The 16,341-nt window shown below is 38.3% G+C and overlaps 1 protein-coding gene across 1 annotated transcript in view; it reads right to left on the minus strand.

Moving 5' to 3' along the window:
- RYR2 (ryanodine receptor 2 (cardiac)) overlaps window positions 1-16,341 on the minus strand; it is a 786,033-nt gene that overhangs the window by 76,828 nt on the left and 692,864 nt on the right. The window contains exons 89-96 of the mRNA XM_006872010.1: window positions 14,973-15,054; window positions 11,725-13,022; window positions 10,914-10,978; window positions 9,173-9,320; window positions 5,324-5,410; window positions 4,349-4,567; window positions 2,519-2,649; window positions 339-381 (exon numbers count right to left, since the gene is read on the minus strand). Of these exons, the coding sequence (XP_006872072.1) occupies window positions 339-381; window positions 2,519-2,649; window positions 4,349-4,567; window positions 5,324-5,410; window positions 9,173-9,320; window positions 10,914-10,978; window positions 11,725-13,022; window positions 14,973-15,054 (2,073 nt within the window). The remainder of the gene's footprint in view (window positions 1-338; window positions 382-2,518; window positions 2,650-4,348; window positions 4,568-5,323; window positions 5,411-9,172; window positions 9,321-10,913; window positions 10,979-11,724; window positions 13,023-14,972; window positions 15,055-16,341) is intronic.

Raw genomic sequence — 16,341 nt, forward strand, 5'->3', positions numbered from 1 at the left:
ATGATCTGCCCTGTAAACTTTCACTCAATCCACAACAAAAGCCTTTAAAAAAAAATTCTCACCAATTCTTGTTAATGCTGTACACTGAGCACTGATTATTCACCTGGGTCAGATGGTGGAGAGTTGAAGCACTATCTGCTTATTTTGAAGGTGCAGAATATAGATTGCTTATGTACTGGTTTGGGAATTCATAGTCAATTTGATTGACACTTTAAAAATGGACACTATCAGGCACACAAAGTGCACTCCAATATCCCATTTTACACACATATCACAACAAGTTCACATCTGCACTTTAGGAAAACATTAGAGAGTTAAGTATTTCTAAGAAGCATTACCTTTCTTTTAACAAATTTATCCCAGTAGTTGTTAGGGAATGACCTAAAAGAAAAGAAAAGTAAAGAAGTAAAATATTTCCATGAAACAAAACAAATACATTTAAATACGGAATATTTTATGTATTTAAAAATAAAATGCATAAAAATAGTATAAAACACATATTCTGCCATCATTTCTATCTTACTTTATAGTTTTTCTATCTCATGAGTATAGGAAATATTATTTTCCATATAGACCGGCAAATCATAAACACTTTGGGCTAATATTATAATGAGGAGGAATATGAGAATATTTATTATTAATAAGCAGTATTTTTATATTTGTTATTTTCTTAATAAATATAAATCTATTTATAAATTCTATTGTTGTCTTAAAACTAACATATTAGAAATATGACATTGCTTTTCTAGTCAATGCTAAATATACATGTACCATGGTACCTAACTAGACTAATGAAAGGGATACATTTGCTCAGATACAGAAGTGATGGGTGTTACTGTCACTTGCCAAATTACAACTCATAGCAACCCAGGTGACAGAGTAGAACTGCTCATGGATTTCCTAGGCTGTAAACCTTTCTGGAAGTAGATCACCATCATTTTGTTCTGCCCCAGAGCTGATGGGTAGGTTGATCCACCAATTCCTCTGGTTTGTAGCTGAGCTCTTCACCAAGACCCATCCAGTCTACTTGGAGCTATGAGCTATGCAAAGCATCCAGCACACGATGGTTAACTACAAAAGCACTGCTACAGAATCACAGACATCTTTACTAAACCAAAATGTCAACAGGTGAAGCTATACTTCTTGATCTAGCCCCCAAGCCTATAGACTTCTGAAGGCAGTGTTTCCCTCTCTCTAACCCTTCCCAGAAGAATTCTGTGCTCTACGATTTATACCATACCGAAATGGCAATTTTGGCATTCTCCAGGAATTCAAATGGTGTTTCTTTCAAATGTTCTTTGAGCTTGGGGAACAGAAAGAAGTCTGAAGGGGCAAGATTAGAGTCAAATGGTGGATGGGTTTGCGATCATGAAAGAATGAGCAGGTACACTGTTATGATGAAATCAAAATTCCTTGATTCAACTTTGTTGACCTTTATCTTACCATAATACAGTTTTCAATTTTCTTAAAAGTTCTTTATAAGAAGACCCTTTGATTTTTCTGCATTCTTCTAGAAAATCTATCAGGATTACCCCCTTTGAAATCCCCAAAAAACAGTTGTTACAACCTTCTGAGCTGACCTCTCTAACTGCCACTGTTTTGATTAGATGTTTTTGTGAAGGCACTCTAATGAGATGAAGACAAGTGCATACCTGAGAGAACTTGTCTGCACCCATGCACTGATGGCAGAGACACATTGAAACATGTTCTGTTTGGAATAAACCTGTGCACTCGTGGACTGGAACCTGGTTGCAATACTTTTTGACTGACCCTCAGCTATTAAATCACCCCATTTGAAAACTCAGAACCTATTAGGAATGATAACTTCTCAAGAACAAGAACAACTAGTAGAGAAGACATTTTATTCTTGAGTAGTGCAAACTCCTAAAAAAATAATGCATCGCTGTACATATGATGGAGTCCTGGTGTGGTCCTATGGACTAATGCACTGCTGATACTTGAAAACCCTATACAAGGTCGCTATGGATTGGAACCAACTCGATGGCACGTAACAACAACAGACTTTTTATGGTGGAAATTTATAAATGTATGACAGACTTTGACCTGGTTTGGATCTTGATCTCTCAAGGACAAATAATACATATTTTACATGTCTTACTGCTTGGCTAGTTTTATGCTAGGCTGTTGGAAGTTTATGACTCATACATGTAAAACGTGAAATTCAGTATTTTTCCTTTCATGCTCTAGTTCCTGTCTTTAGTGAATGATTTTTGCTCCTTTGTGATTCTGGATAACGTAACCTCTTGCAGCAGGTTATGAGCCTGAGCGATGAGTAACGGAGGCCAAGTTCCGTCAGTGCTGCGGAATTCAGAGCACAGGGCAAAAACTGATGGCGGCCATGAGGAGACTGAAGTGCTTAGTCTTTGACTTTCTTGGTTGACTATAACTATTATTCACCTCTGCTAAACTCCTGACAAATCTGCAGGAACTTCAGCAAAGTATTTTTATATCTTGAAATTCTGGAACATAGAAATGTCTTATATAATTCTTTACTCACTGAGTGTTGATTACGAGTCTATCCCACTGGCCTTTAATATCATCTTCTGAAGGCTGTTCTGTAATATAAAGTCCATCAAATTCCAATTTTCGTGCTACTTCCTTTTCGCGCTTAAAAATTACCAAGGGGACCTACATTCAAAAAAATAAATATGCTAAAATTAGTTTAGATTCATTGATATCTCTTGTGGTTACTATCTTTATAAAACAGCTTCTGGAAGGAAATATTTCCTATGTACTTTGAAGAAGGTAAAATTGAATGAAAATGAATCCACTCTATTCAGGCAGCAAGAGGCCATCTAGATTTTGAAAACAGCAGAAGATACAAAAAGTATTATATATGGATATATACCATATGTATATTTTTGTTTTTAAATACAGAAATTCATAGATAATTGCACTAATGATATAACTTTTACATACCAAAGAGAAAAAGATGATTATGCAAATCATATTTTCTTTTACATTTACAAATACAAGGAGGCTTCAAAAAGCTCATGGAAAAATGCAATGAAAAGATACAGAAATTTTTCTGTGAAAACTTTGTAGCCCCCTTGTACATATACATATATACAACACGAATAAATGTAATACAATATGGCAACTTTACTAGTGTTCCAAAATTCACACTTCTAAAAGATGCAGTGCTTTATTTTAGAAATCTCTGTAATAATTCCATTCTCAGCATGACCACATGCTATTTAAAAATAAACTTTAATTTCAACATCAGCAAAAATCTTTGTCCATTTGCCAAATGTCTCCAGAACACATTGATTCTTTTCACATGAACAGACTCTCTAAGAGCACAGAAACAATAAAGATGCAGATATTCTGGAAATATCTAATAGTATTCTCTCCATGAAACACAAGAAGGAAAAGAAAGTAGAGGAGTTTCTGAAAAAAACTTTTACATTCGAGTCTGTTTTACCCCCAAACTTCTAGGAGCTTCACAAGCACAGTCAGAGGAGATGGCAAAATAAAAAGGTTCCAACAAAAAGGTGTCTTGCTCAAAAACATAGAGAAGCTTGAAAAGTAAAAGGAAGGCTCGAGCTTCCAGAGAAACTTTCTTGAGTTCAAGTTACCAAATGATACTGTTTCCTAAGCAAGGTTCGCTTTCTGCTCCTATAAAGATTTACAGTCCCGGAAACCCTGTACAGGGTCGCTATGAGTCGGCACCAACTCCACAGCACTTAACAACAACAACAACAACAACAAGCAAGGTTCTAGGTTGAATGTAGGTTTAATGCTGCATTATTTTCTGGATCAACAGTGACAAACTGGGAAGCATTTCTGCCAAGGTGGTAGGAGACATGTAGTCAATAACACAACAATCAAAATGACCTACCCATTCCATATTGATAGATTTCTAAAAGTCCTCATACACTGGAACATCACTGTGAGACACAGTGGATGGGTGAGGTATGGGGCACATACAGTACAACTGTGAGTAATTATATGTACGTGAAAGAAAACTATAAGAGAAACAGGCCAAGGCCACATCCCCTTCCCAGGGCAGCTTGTAGTCCATCACAGATCAATGTGGGGTTATAACTGTCAAGCTTCCTCGTCCCAGTCAAGGAGGACTCTGAAGGGGCATCCAGAATCAAGGCTGGGCCTGTGCCTACAGCCTGCTGTGTTTACACCAGAGGTGCTGCCATCTCCTAGGTTCTTTCTTTGCCCCACATGTGTTGATTCAGAGAACATTCCATAGCAGAAGATGGACAGGCTAATTCCCATCTCAGATCTGCTCTATGGGAACTACAACCTGTAACAGACAAGAGACATGCACACACACTGATGTGCATGAGTACCCTGGCCCTCACTATCTTACTTTCAAGCAGTAGTATCCGATGATGCAGAAGAAAGAAATGACCGTGTGGAGAATAGCTAAAATGCGCAGCATGGGTTCCATGTAGCCGCTGCTCTCCTCCAGGACGTAGTGAACTGCAATGAGGCTCGGGGAGCCACTGTCCAGGCTGCTTATGTGGGCACTGTCACCTGAACTTCGAGGGGGCGGCTCCTTTCCTTCAACCACAGAAGAGGTGGAGACCTAATTAAAACCGTTCAAGTTAGAGTCAGTTCACTGGATTTAACATGTTGTTAACAAAACAAACAAACAAACAATGGAAATGAAGCTTTGTCAGCCAATGGCATATGAAATTGTGTATGAAACCACTGAATGACAAGAGGTCCAAAAGGATAAAAAGAAGGCTTTTCAAAACCCCAAAGCAAAGAACATACTTGAACTCGTCTAAATTCATTCTAAACCAACCATGACTTATGAGGATTCCAACACAGGCAGGGAAATATTAGATACCAGTGTGGCACCATAGGATAAACACTCGACCTCAAAGTCGGTTTGAATTGCAAGATCAGTGGTTCAAACTCACCAGCCACCCTCCAGAAACCCTAAACAGTTGGAACCGACTCAACGACACTCAACAACAACAGCAACAAAGCTGACTTCTCAGCTGTCCCAAGAACGTCACAGAATAGAGGCATGCTACATTTCACATACAGTAGTAAGATATCCAACCACATTAGTAAGGAATACTGTGGGTAAACCTTCTGCCAAAGCAAACATTTGAGCCATTTCTCACATTTATTGTTTTTCTTCATATGAACAAATCTATTCCACCTTAGCTGATAATCAGTGATGTGTTTGAACCCCACATTTTGTCTGTCATCAAATGTATTACAGAATAGGTTTAGATGCATTCACTAGTACATTTCTAAATTCTCTAAATTCAATTCTATTTGCAGTATTATACATACTGTTTACTAAAAATTACTAAGATGTACATACCTTATAAAAGAGCAAGATGAAATTGATTGCAAACGCAACAAATAAGGCTAACATTCTCATGTTGTAAAAGTTGCGAGCAAAATAGTTCTGAAGGTGAAAAAAATATAAAAGGTCACTGAATCAAGAGACTTGAAATATGCAGACAAACAAAGCATTTATTCATTCATTCAAAAATAATTATTGAGAGCATACTATGTATAGACCAGAGAATAAGGAAAAAATACCATTACTAAGGAGAAAAATAATAAAGAACCATATGCACACATATAAAATGTAATTTCAGGAAATGTAAATGTTATGAAGAAAAATACAATAGGGTAACGGCAAGGTGCCATTTAAGGGCACAGAGAAGGATGGTCAGGAAAGGTTGATCTCAGGAGGTGTCATGGGCGCAGAGACCTGAACACAGTCGGGGAGTGGGCCAAGTGAACAGTTAGGCAGAGTGTTTCAGAGAGAGAGAGAGCATTAAGGTGAAGGTCCTGAGTTCAGAATAATGCTGGCATGTTTGAGGAACAGTAAGAGGAGCAAAGTGAGAAGAGGAGAGTCAAATAGAATGAGGTCCCAGAGGTGAGCAGGGGTCAGGGTTTTGTAAACCTCTGAAAGGATTTTAGGGTTACAGTGGATAAGAGTCTGGAGCCACCTTGTCAAGATACAAATTCTGCCCCCCTTACTCATTAGCCACAAAATCTTGGATAAGTCACTTAATTCATTTTCTTGAATCCCTTTCCTCATCTGTGAAGTGGGGTAACAATAGAATCAACCTCATAAGATTGCTGAGAAGCTTAAATGAGTTAATATATAAAACAAGAATTCCTAGAACGGTGCCTAGCACATAGAAGAGATCAGCTATTGAGCTTATTATTATAATTGGTATTATTTTATTCCATGGGTAATTGAGTCTAATGGGGTATTTTGAAGATAAAGATAGCATGATGCAATCAGACTTGTGATTTGAAATGACTACTCTGGTGACTTTGTGGGAAATATTTAGCAATGGTAAAGAGTGGAAGTTATAAGTTATTACAGGAACTCAGGGTGAGATGATGATGATGATGATGATGATGATGATAGTAACTTGGATTGGCGTTTTAGTTATAAATATGGTAAGGAGTGGGCTGATTTAAGATACATTTTAAAGGAAGAGCTGAGAAACATTCCTGTCAAATTGTGTTTGAGGTGAAAAAGAAAGAAGCTAAGTCCTGGATTTTTGGCTCTAGCAACTAAGTCAATGGTCAGTGCCATTTATTGAGCTGGAAAAACAAAATAAAATGCCGGAAGCAGAAGTTGGTCTAAGGAAATCATCTATGGGGGAAGTTATGCATTTTGTTTTAAAAAATTAAGTGTGAAGTGTTCATAAAATATCCTGGTAGATGTGTCAAGTTCTTTGATAGCATGATGCCATATAAAAATGATCACACATTTCACTTTTCCCCTCTGATGGGATCTCCCCCACACACCCTGCCTTTACTGCCACAGTTCAGTGGACCAAGGGTAGCCCCTACCGCAAACTGTGTCAAATCACACTGATTCTCCTGGGAGGTAAAACTGGGTTAAAGAGACTTGAGTCTGCCCTGGAGATGTGAGCTGGGAAATCAAAAAGAGGTGGCGTGCAGTAGACCTGTATGTACCCAGGTGGCCATGATTAGTTGTGTGCAGGCCAAGTGATCAGCAGAGAAGGACTGAGATGAAAATCAGGAACATGGAGAACGGGAGCCCTGAGACAAAGAGATGGAAGCAAAACCTCAATGACTTCAATTAACAGCTTCTTGTTAAATGCACCCTTCGGGTATCCACTATATCCACTACTGCAGATTAGTGCCAAGCCCAGACAACCTTCTGCCACACCACATATAACATAGCTACACCAGGAACAATGGCAACCATCACTATATCAGTATCTATTAAATTAACGGCCATTCAGAGATATTGAGGAAGCATTTATGTCCAGTGTACTTTATAGGTAGGAAAAATATGAGATAGTTAAAAAAATATATTTAAAACTATTAATTAAAATATTGATTGACCTTTGTAGTATTTTTTGTACATAAGCAATTAAAACATATAATTTGTGAGGACACTCCATTGCCTTGATAGGTAAAGTTTCATAACACATTCAACTTCTTAACTGCCCATTTTTTTACTTCTCAAGATCTGTAAAACACTAAATATGACTTTGCCTTTCAAATGTTTTTCTGGGGAGGTATTCATAATTTCTAGGTCCAAATTAAGAGTCTGTACCTCTTGTAGATTCATTCTACACATTCATCTTCTCTCATCTTTATTTATAAACAGATGTATATAAAGGGCAAGCCGAAAAGTATTGCTAATAGGGTTCTAGTTCACACATGCACAGGCTTAGTCCAAATAACACCTGTTTGAACATGTTTCTGTGAGCAGTGTATGGCTGCACACAAATTCTCCCAGGGATACACTAGTTTTAGTCTTGTCAGTGTGCCTTTCAAAATGATCAACTGAAAACAGTGGTTTCTAAGCCCTTTAAATTCAAGGCAGAGAGGGCAGCCCAGATGGTTATGGAGACTTGTTTTTGCATTCCAAAAGAGTCATCTTGATAGATTTTCTCAAGAGACACCATTATGGAGGCTCATTAGGAAGAAGTTTTAAGAAAACTGAAAACTGTGTTGGTGAGAAAAAGGCCAGGAAAGTTCGAGAATTTTTTTTTTCCATCAAGAGAATGCACCTTCTTATTCTTTACATGCAGCAAGCCCGTTCCAAGAAAAATGTTGTTGGAAAATCTTATCCTATCTATCCTACAACCCTGATCTTGACTTTCTTTTGATTCTGAAACTCCAAGAACTTTTAAAAGGAACACAATTTGTGGCCTAGAGGTTACTAAAACTGTTGTTTTGAAGTGGTGTGAATGAAATTCCTTAGGGAAGGGTTAGAGAGAAGTGTATAGACCTAGATAGAGGAAATGTTGAAATCAGTAACTTCATATTTGGATATTTTGTTTAATGAAGGTGTCTATTATTTTGTAGGATAATGCACTGGACCATAAAGTTGGTCTAAACTTCAAGGGTGTTGGTTCAAACTCACCAACCACTCCTCAGAAATCCTAAACAGGGTGGGTCGCTCTGAGTCAAAACTGACTTGATGGCACTTAACACTACCAACAACAATTATTTCATAGCAAGTCTTTTTGACTTTTGAAAGGAGCCCTGCTGGCATAGTGTTTAAGTGTTCACCTGCTAAATGAAAGGTTGTCAGTGTGAAGTCACTATAGTCACTCTGTGGGAGTCTTGGTGTGGCTCTGTAAGATAAACATTACGCTACTAACTGCAAGGTTGGCGTTAAACCCACCAGCCACTCCTCAGAAACTCTATACAGGGTCACTGTGAGTTGGAACCAATTTGATGGCACTTAATAACAATAACAGTCACTTTACAGGAGAAAGATAAGGCAGTCTTCTTCTATAAAGATTACAGCCCTGGAAACGCAACGACAGTAAGCTCTAGGCTGTTCTATAGAGTTGCTATGGGTCAGAATCGACTATTCAGAAGCTCGGGGTTTTTTTGTTTATTTTTAAATATGTGTTGTTGGATTGTAATTAAAAGGCATGTATATGTGTATAAAAGACATAACACACACACATTTACGTGACTTCAAACAAGATTTTAAAAAAATTCCTGACTATTAGAATTGAGAACTATACTTCCTTCTTTTTTTTCCATATACAACTTTGCATTACTCTAATTTGGGGAGCATTTTGTAAAATGTATAGGACACTACATGAGGAACTGTCTTTTCTACTCATTCTTCCATTACAAAAAAGTACTGTATCACTATATATCTCTATATATTGGTAACAATATTCATTCTAAAACATCTTACTAGAAGTTTCTGTTGATAGGCTATGATTTTCTTCCAGAATGCTGACTCTGGAACTTCTGGCTCTCCATATCTATGTGTGTGAAGTTGCCTCAACTTTTGTTTACCCTTGTCTTCTTTGGACTTTTCTTCTTTTTCTCCATCCTCTCCCCTGTGAAAACAAATAAATGGAATATAAGGCATCTAGAAACTAAAGAGGTGAACAAGTCTTGTGCAAAACTATACAGGAGATCAAATGTTTGTAATCATTAGTATCTTTTTTTTCAAAACTAATTTCATTTCCACTTAATTATAATATTCAGAATTTTAGAATTAGGAGTGAGAATTCCTGCTGATCATAGCTCCCTGTAGATGGGTAATTCTGAGAAGTTTAAATCCACAGGGCATTCTGGAGGCTTCAGGAATCTGTACGTGGCTAATTCCCTTCTAATTGTGCAACAACAACAACAAAATTTAATTGAAAGGAGAACAACTTAACTTGGAATTTATTTTGCTGTGACCGTCCAACATACTTTGAGCTTCATTTTAATGCTCAGTCTTTAACACAGAATTACAAGATTCAAAATTAAGAGACATATGCACCTAGCTGATCATGTGCATAAAAAAGGCCAATATATTAGTTGCGAAGACAATGCTACTACTAGAAATGTTGAAATTTAATATCCAAAAACTCTCTAGGTACAAAACACTGTATCTTCATAACTATATATTTATCGACATATATAGTCATGCATTCGTGTCTTTAAAATTAATCTTCATTTTAAGCCATATGAAGTATATCCAATATTTTTTCTCACATTGGAAAAAGAAATGCCATCGAAATGCTTGTTCTGTCCTGTTACGTATGCTAATATTTTATTATAATAGTATAAAAATGCAGCCATTTTTATAATTGAGCCAATAGTGTAAAATCTTAGCAAAGGGTATCACTGAGTGTAGAGAACAGACTATGAAAACAGGTCAAGGAATAGAGCAGAAACATGTGAAATGGTATGTGAGAACAGCGACCATATGCACTTCAGGTTTCTTTTTCCCAAATCTAAAAAAAGTATGCATACAAAATGAAATAAACTGAGAAAAGATGTAGGATTCCATCTTTTTATGGTGGCATTATAGCCGTACCTTTTCAATGCTTTGGATTTCATGCCTATGTTCATTGTTAGTTGTAATTGCATTCCCCAACACCACACACAAGGTTTACGAAAATGAAAATTCCTAAACACTACAATCAATCCGCGGATCCAGAATCCCCTGGGGGAGGAGGGCTCATGACCCTGCAACTTTGACAACCTCTCCAGGCCATTTTCATGCATGTGGCCTTACAAGGATTTTTTGATGAAACAGAATGTGGAGTGTTTGCCCCCACATCTTGTAATGGAGAGCAGAGCAAGCACAGTTTCCAGAAACAACTGTGGCAATCTGTCCCCTTGTGGGGCATATTACGTAGAATCCCTGGAGTCTTTTCTGCTGTGAGAGAAACACACAGTCAAGCCTCTCATGAAAGGTGGAAGAGAGAGTAGTGACCGCTGGGGTGTGGGCACTTATTCCTGTAGTGGACCGAGGCCGCGAAACTTCAGTCCTTACACCCAGAGCCTCTGACTCAGAATTTTGCCAGGAGGCCCCTGTGCAGGGCTGAGCATTTCTGCAGAATTAAAAGCGTACGGTTCCCCACTACAGACCTGAGAGGCAGAGTACCAGAAGAGACTTCCTAAAACAAAGCAAAGCACACGGAAACCATACATACTCGGCTTTCTCCGGTTCCGATTTGCTTTCTTCTTTTCCTTCCTTTTCTTCTTTTACCTTCTGTTCCTTGAACGAGTCAATGGGGGAGAGAAAAGCAGGATTATGCATCACCTCTGAATAAGCTCAGTGATGGGTGACCAGTTCCAAACTGTCACCTTCCAGTAGCACCTGCATGTCTATGTGGAGAGTAAGCTTCCAAGCGTGACTTGCATTTGAGCGGTGCAAATGTCTGTCCTTTCTCCACACTGACCTACTGCACAGGCAGTGCCCATTTCCCCTTCCTTCCTCACTTCAGAAATACTTTTCTTCACCTCATTCATCTAACCAAATCTCATTCATCCTTCAAGGCCAACCATTAAATTTCATTTAAATCATATCACGTTCACGTTTTCTCAACATACACAACCATTACTGTTGGTGTCTATCCTGTTTAACACTTAATACTTTTCTGTTTGGTCATATGCGTGTTTTATCTCTCTAATGAATTGTTTAAGGCAACGTGACAGCAATGACCACATCTGATACTTCTTTTCATTCCTGATGATACCCAATGGCGTCAGATCAATGGTAAGTACTGATGAAATACTGTAGCTGGAATGATGGCTCAAATAACTAATCTCATCAGGGTGGACACTTGATCTTACATCATAACAGGTTAAGGCAATTTAATATCGGATGAAGAATCTTTAAAAGACTTCCTATCAAGTCATATACTTAATGCTGCTCTGTCAATGGCGTGGAATCTGATCAGAAGTTCATCTACCAAACCCACCTCAAGTCCAGAGAGTGGCTATGAACTCAGAAAAAATTACCTGAACTTTTTCTTGCACCTCAGGTATGGGGACAGGGTTGCTCATTAGGTCACTAAGGCCAGCATTTGGATTGTGAGGAATAAGTTTGTACTGCCCGCCTTCTCTCTTCAGATCCAAGCCAAATATGTCCGAAAGAAGGTCGCTTTCCTCTGTGAGCTCCTTTAAGTCTGTCAGGTCCTCAGAGGGCAGGGCGACTTCCATGGGTTTCCTCTCTCCCTCCTCTCCATCTCCTCTGACTTCATCCTGAGTGGGGTCTGGCATATTGGCTAAGAGTTCTGCAACTTTGATCTTTTTAGCACCTTCGACTAGGCTCCCTCCCAACAGCAGGCTACAAATAATGCGGAAAAAGCCTCGGAAAACACTGGCTACAAAGTGCAAGAGGCTCAAGAAAATACTCCAATAGGATGAAAAGAAGGCCATGACGATGTCCTTCATTGTCATCTTCTTCACTTTCTTCATCTGTTTTTTCAAGCTCTTCAGGCTGAGCATTCTCATAAGAGTCAAGATATTATATCTGAGAGCAAACAGTGCAGACTTGACTGTCAGAATCGAAAAGAACCCCATTCTTGGCTCCTGCTCTTCGGGCTTCTCTTTCTCACTGTCTTCCTTATTTGTGGACCTCTCATTCAAGTCTGACTCTGAGATCTGAGCTGCCAGCTGCATTTCAAATATGGTGTCCTCACAGAAGTTCACGAAGAGCTCCATTTTCTCTTTCTCTCCTCCTTCGTTGACCACATCAAATATGAACTGCCTTTTGGATTCTTTGACCTGGGGCTTCTCCCATTGGGTCCGGCTCGATTCACTGATTTCAAAATAAACCCTCTCAATGCGCTTAGCACTTCCCATGATCTCAATGCGTCCCAGAAAGGGCTGGAAGTAATTCAATACGCTCTCTGCCAATTCAAGGAAAGTCTGCAGTCGGGAATCATTGGGCATGTGTTCTGACAGATTTGTCAGGAGGACAGCAACATTGAAGCTGATATCCTTTGCAGGTTCGTGGAAGCGTTTTACAAACTCTTCGTAGTCCAGCGTTTCGTTTTCATCTGTCTCCGCACAGGACAAAAGAAACTCTGTTTCCGATTGCGTGTAGTGCTTATGGCTCTCCATTGCTTTATGGAAGTCCCGCTTAGAAATGACTCCCTTGCCATCAGGGTCATAGTCTTTAAACGTATCAGAAGATGTCAAGTCCTTCAGCTTTAAGAACATGTCAAAAAATTTGAGAATCATCTCGACATTGTTGGACGACTCTACAAGCATATCAACCATCTGTTTGCCAATTGTTCCATTCACAACATTACCTGGTGACAAAGCAATTGCATTGGTTCAAAATGAACATTCTTAATAAAACCAGTATACACAGAGAAAATATAGTGATACAGCTGTAATATTACGGATGTCTCCCCTTGTTTATCTTTCAACGTAAGAAATCTTGGGTAAGGAAGGATAATTGTTGATAAACTTTAGTTTTGGAAATAATTATGGAAATGAGTCTATAGGACAAATAATCGACATGAACTACCACCTCACTGATGCTGAGAACAGAAGAGCTAGATGGTGCCCAGCTACCTGTACTAATGGTTCTGATCAGGGTCACAGTAGATGGACCCTGTCAGAATGGGAGAAAAATAAGGAACAGAACAACAAATCCCTAAAATAAGTAAATAAATAACCAGACCCATTGGAATGGTTGAGAATGGAGGACTCCTTCAATCTACTGCCCTGAGATAGTCTTCAAACCTCAAACTGAAACTAACTCCTAAGGGCACTTTGTGTGCTCCTGGTGTGGCACTGTAGGATCAGCACTGGACTGCAAACCACAAGGTTGGTGGTTCAAGCCCACCAGCCACTCCCCACAAACTCTATACAGTCACTGTGAGGCAGAAACAACTTGATGTCTTTTAACAACAGCAATAAGGTCACTTTGCAGCTACAGAACAAATCGGCTAAAAAATAATGAATATCACCCGCAACTCTGTTCTACTCTTTAAATTTCACCTATATTAGGCCAAACAGTCAATAATTACATAAAACAATTGAACAAAAGCTAACATTTTCCTCAACTCTTTCAATGAAACAATGGATTTTATGATAATGAAAAGGGGGTAAAGCACCAGGAAACTGAAATTCGCCTTCAAAGAAGTCCTAGTGAGATGTTGTGAGTTAATGCGCCGGACGGCAAAGTTGGTTTGAACCACAAGGTTGGCAGTTCAAACTCACCAGCTGCTCTCTGGTCATATTTCCATGATTTCATTTATCATGCAGCGCTATAGGATAAGCAGTGGATTTCAACCCACAAGGTAGGCAGTTCAAACATACCAACCACACCTTGGAAACCCTAAACAGGGACACTATGAGTTGAAACAACTCCGCAGCACTTAACAACAATCATTAACCCTTCGTAGCCCTGGTGGCACCGTGGGTTATACACTGGCTTGCCAACTCCAATGTGTGATCTCAAAATCAGCAATCTGCATACTTGAACTTTATCCAATGTCTGTATTGCACATCAATTAAAACTGATTTTAAATGATATTTAATATTCCACATCAATTAAGTGGAATTTATGTGGAATTGATGTAGAATACTGAATTGTTGTTAAGTGCCAATGAGTCAGTGGCCCAGTATAGGGAGGGTTTCCAAAGAACAGCTGGTGAGTTTGAATCTCTGACCTTGTGGGTCAAACAGACCTTGCAGTACAGTGCTTATCCTACAGCACCAAACTAGGAGTCCTTCTTTATATACTATGCATCCGAAAAGCTTACTTTTTAGCATATCACTATGGTCAGTGGTTCAAATCCACTAGCCACTTCTTGGAAACCCTATGTGGGGTTGTTATGAGTCAGAACAACAATGAAATGAAAAGTGTTACTGTTTTCATCTGGTAGAGATGTTCTAAGAAGAGCAGGATTCTCTTTAAAAGAAAAAAAAAATTTAATTTACTTGTAAATAGAGTAATAAAGCCAGAAAATAATTTAAGGTAGCTGCCACTTCTTGTTATTGTTTTTTAAGAGTTTTTAAGTCGGTTTCAACTCATAGTTAGCCTGTATAGGATTGTCGAGCAGCTTCTGGTGAGTTTGAGCTGCCAACCTTGCAGTTCAAAACAATCTAGTGGTCCAGTGTTTATCCTACAGCACCACACCAGGACTCCACGCCCTTATATTATTCACTGAAGCAAAGTTACTACATAAGCAAGCACACAATGATCCTCAAAGTGAAAGGATAAACTTGCAAATATAAATCAAAACTACCTTCTAACATGGACAGCAGCATGACCACCATATCCTTCTGAAGATCCATTAATTCTTTTAATAGTTCAATTTGACTGGAATCCTGAAAAATTAAGATAATATGAGACCATCTGAAGAAACTATGCGGGAGAAACTTGTTCTCACAAAAGAAGTACCCTTGTACCAATAGTATCAAGCCTACATAGGTAGTCTATTAAAGCTAGCTTTCAGAATGAAGGAGCATTTAAGATGCCAAATCATGCTTATTATAGTATTTGTAAGGATGACTCACATTTATAACAAAAATAGAGAATTAAAGTGGGGGGGGAAGGGGCAGCTTTCAAATGGGGACAATAACAATACTTGGGGACTTGTGATCATTTGACGTATGTCTTTTACTTGAAGTGCTGCTGGCTGTACTTTCTAACCTGAGACTCCAGGGTTCAAGTCCCTGGTCCAGGCACTTGAATCTTTAGTCTCTGAAGCAGACCAGTGCACAGTGGTTAAAGTGTCAGAGGTTCAAACCCATGGACTGCTCAGAGAGAAAAAGATGTGACAACCTGCACCCGTAAAGATTACAGCCTTGGAAACCTACGAGGCAGTTCTATTCCATCCTAAATGGTAACTATGACTCATAATTGACCCAGTGGCAGTGGATTTGGTGGCAATTAGTTTTTTTTTTTTTTCCTTTGCACCTTATGACAGACTGCTGCTATATCTCATGTAAAATTTAAGAAATCCTAGAAAAATAAGGTATATAAATGATGTTGATGTTGTTAAGTGCTGTTGAGTCAGTTCACACCCATAGCAACCCTGTATAGGGTTTCTTAGGAGCCGCTGGTGAGCTTGAACCACTCCCTAAATTATATTAATTAAATTAATAACTGAAACCAAAAATAAACTGTAAATCTATAAAATATGTATAGAAGCGTGATGTATACTAATATTGTACAGTGAATGCACTATGTTTACCAATTTTACTAAGTTATCCAGTATTTCTCTCATCAAATTTCTGTGATTTTGTTTGTTTTATTTTAATTTTTTTTCACTATGAAAAATCAAATCTTTCTACATAAGACATTTGTATCTAAATATCCACTACTCTTTGGGCCCAATAACTAGAAGCATGCAACATATATAACAATCTTACATATCAACTTTTTATTTTAAATAATCCATTTTCTTCTTTATAGTTTTTAAAATATATATGCATTTTATTTATCTAGATATTGTTACTTACAAAGTTAAATTTCTACAAAACTTTTTCTTTACAAAGATAAAGTCTCTACAAATTACATCAATAACTACCAATATCAGGTATTGAAATCATCAAAATATATCAGAATGAGAACCCTCTTGTGAGTGTACAAATTGGTTTGTGTTGGTTTTC

Source organism: Chrysochloris asiatica, unplaced genomic scaffold (genome assembly GCF_000296735.1).
Source record: "Chrysochloris asiatica unplaced genomic scaffold, ChrAsi1.0 scaffold00179, whole genome shotgun sequence".
In the NCBI taxonomy this organism is placed as follows: domain Eukaryota; kingdom Metazoa; phylum Chordata; class Mammalia; order Afrosoricida; family Chrysochloridae; genus Chrysochloris; species Chrysochloris asiatica.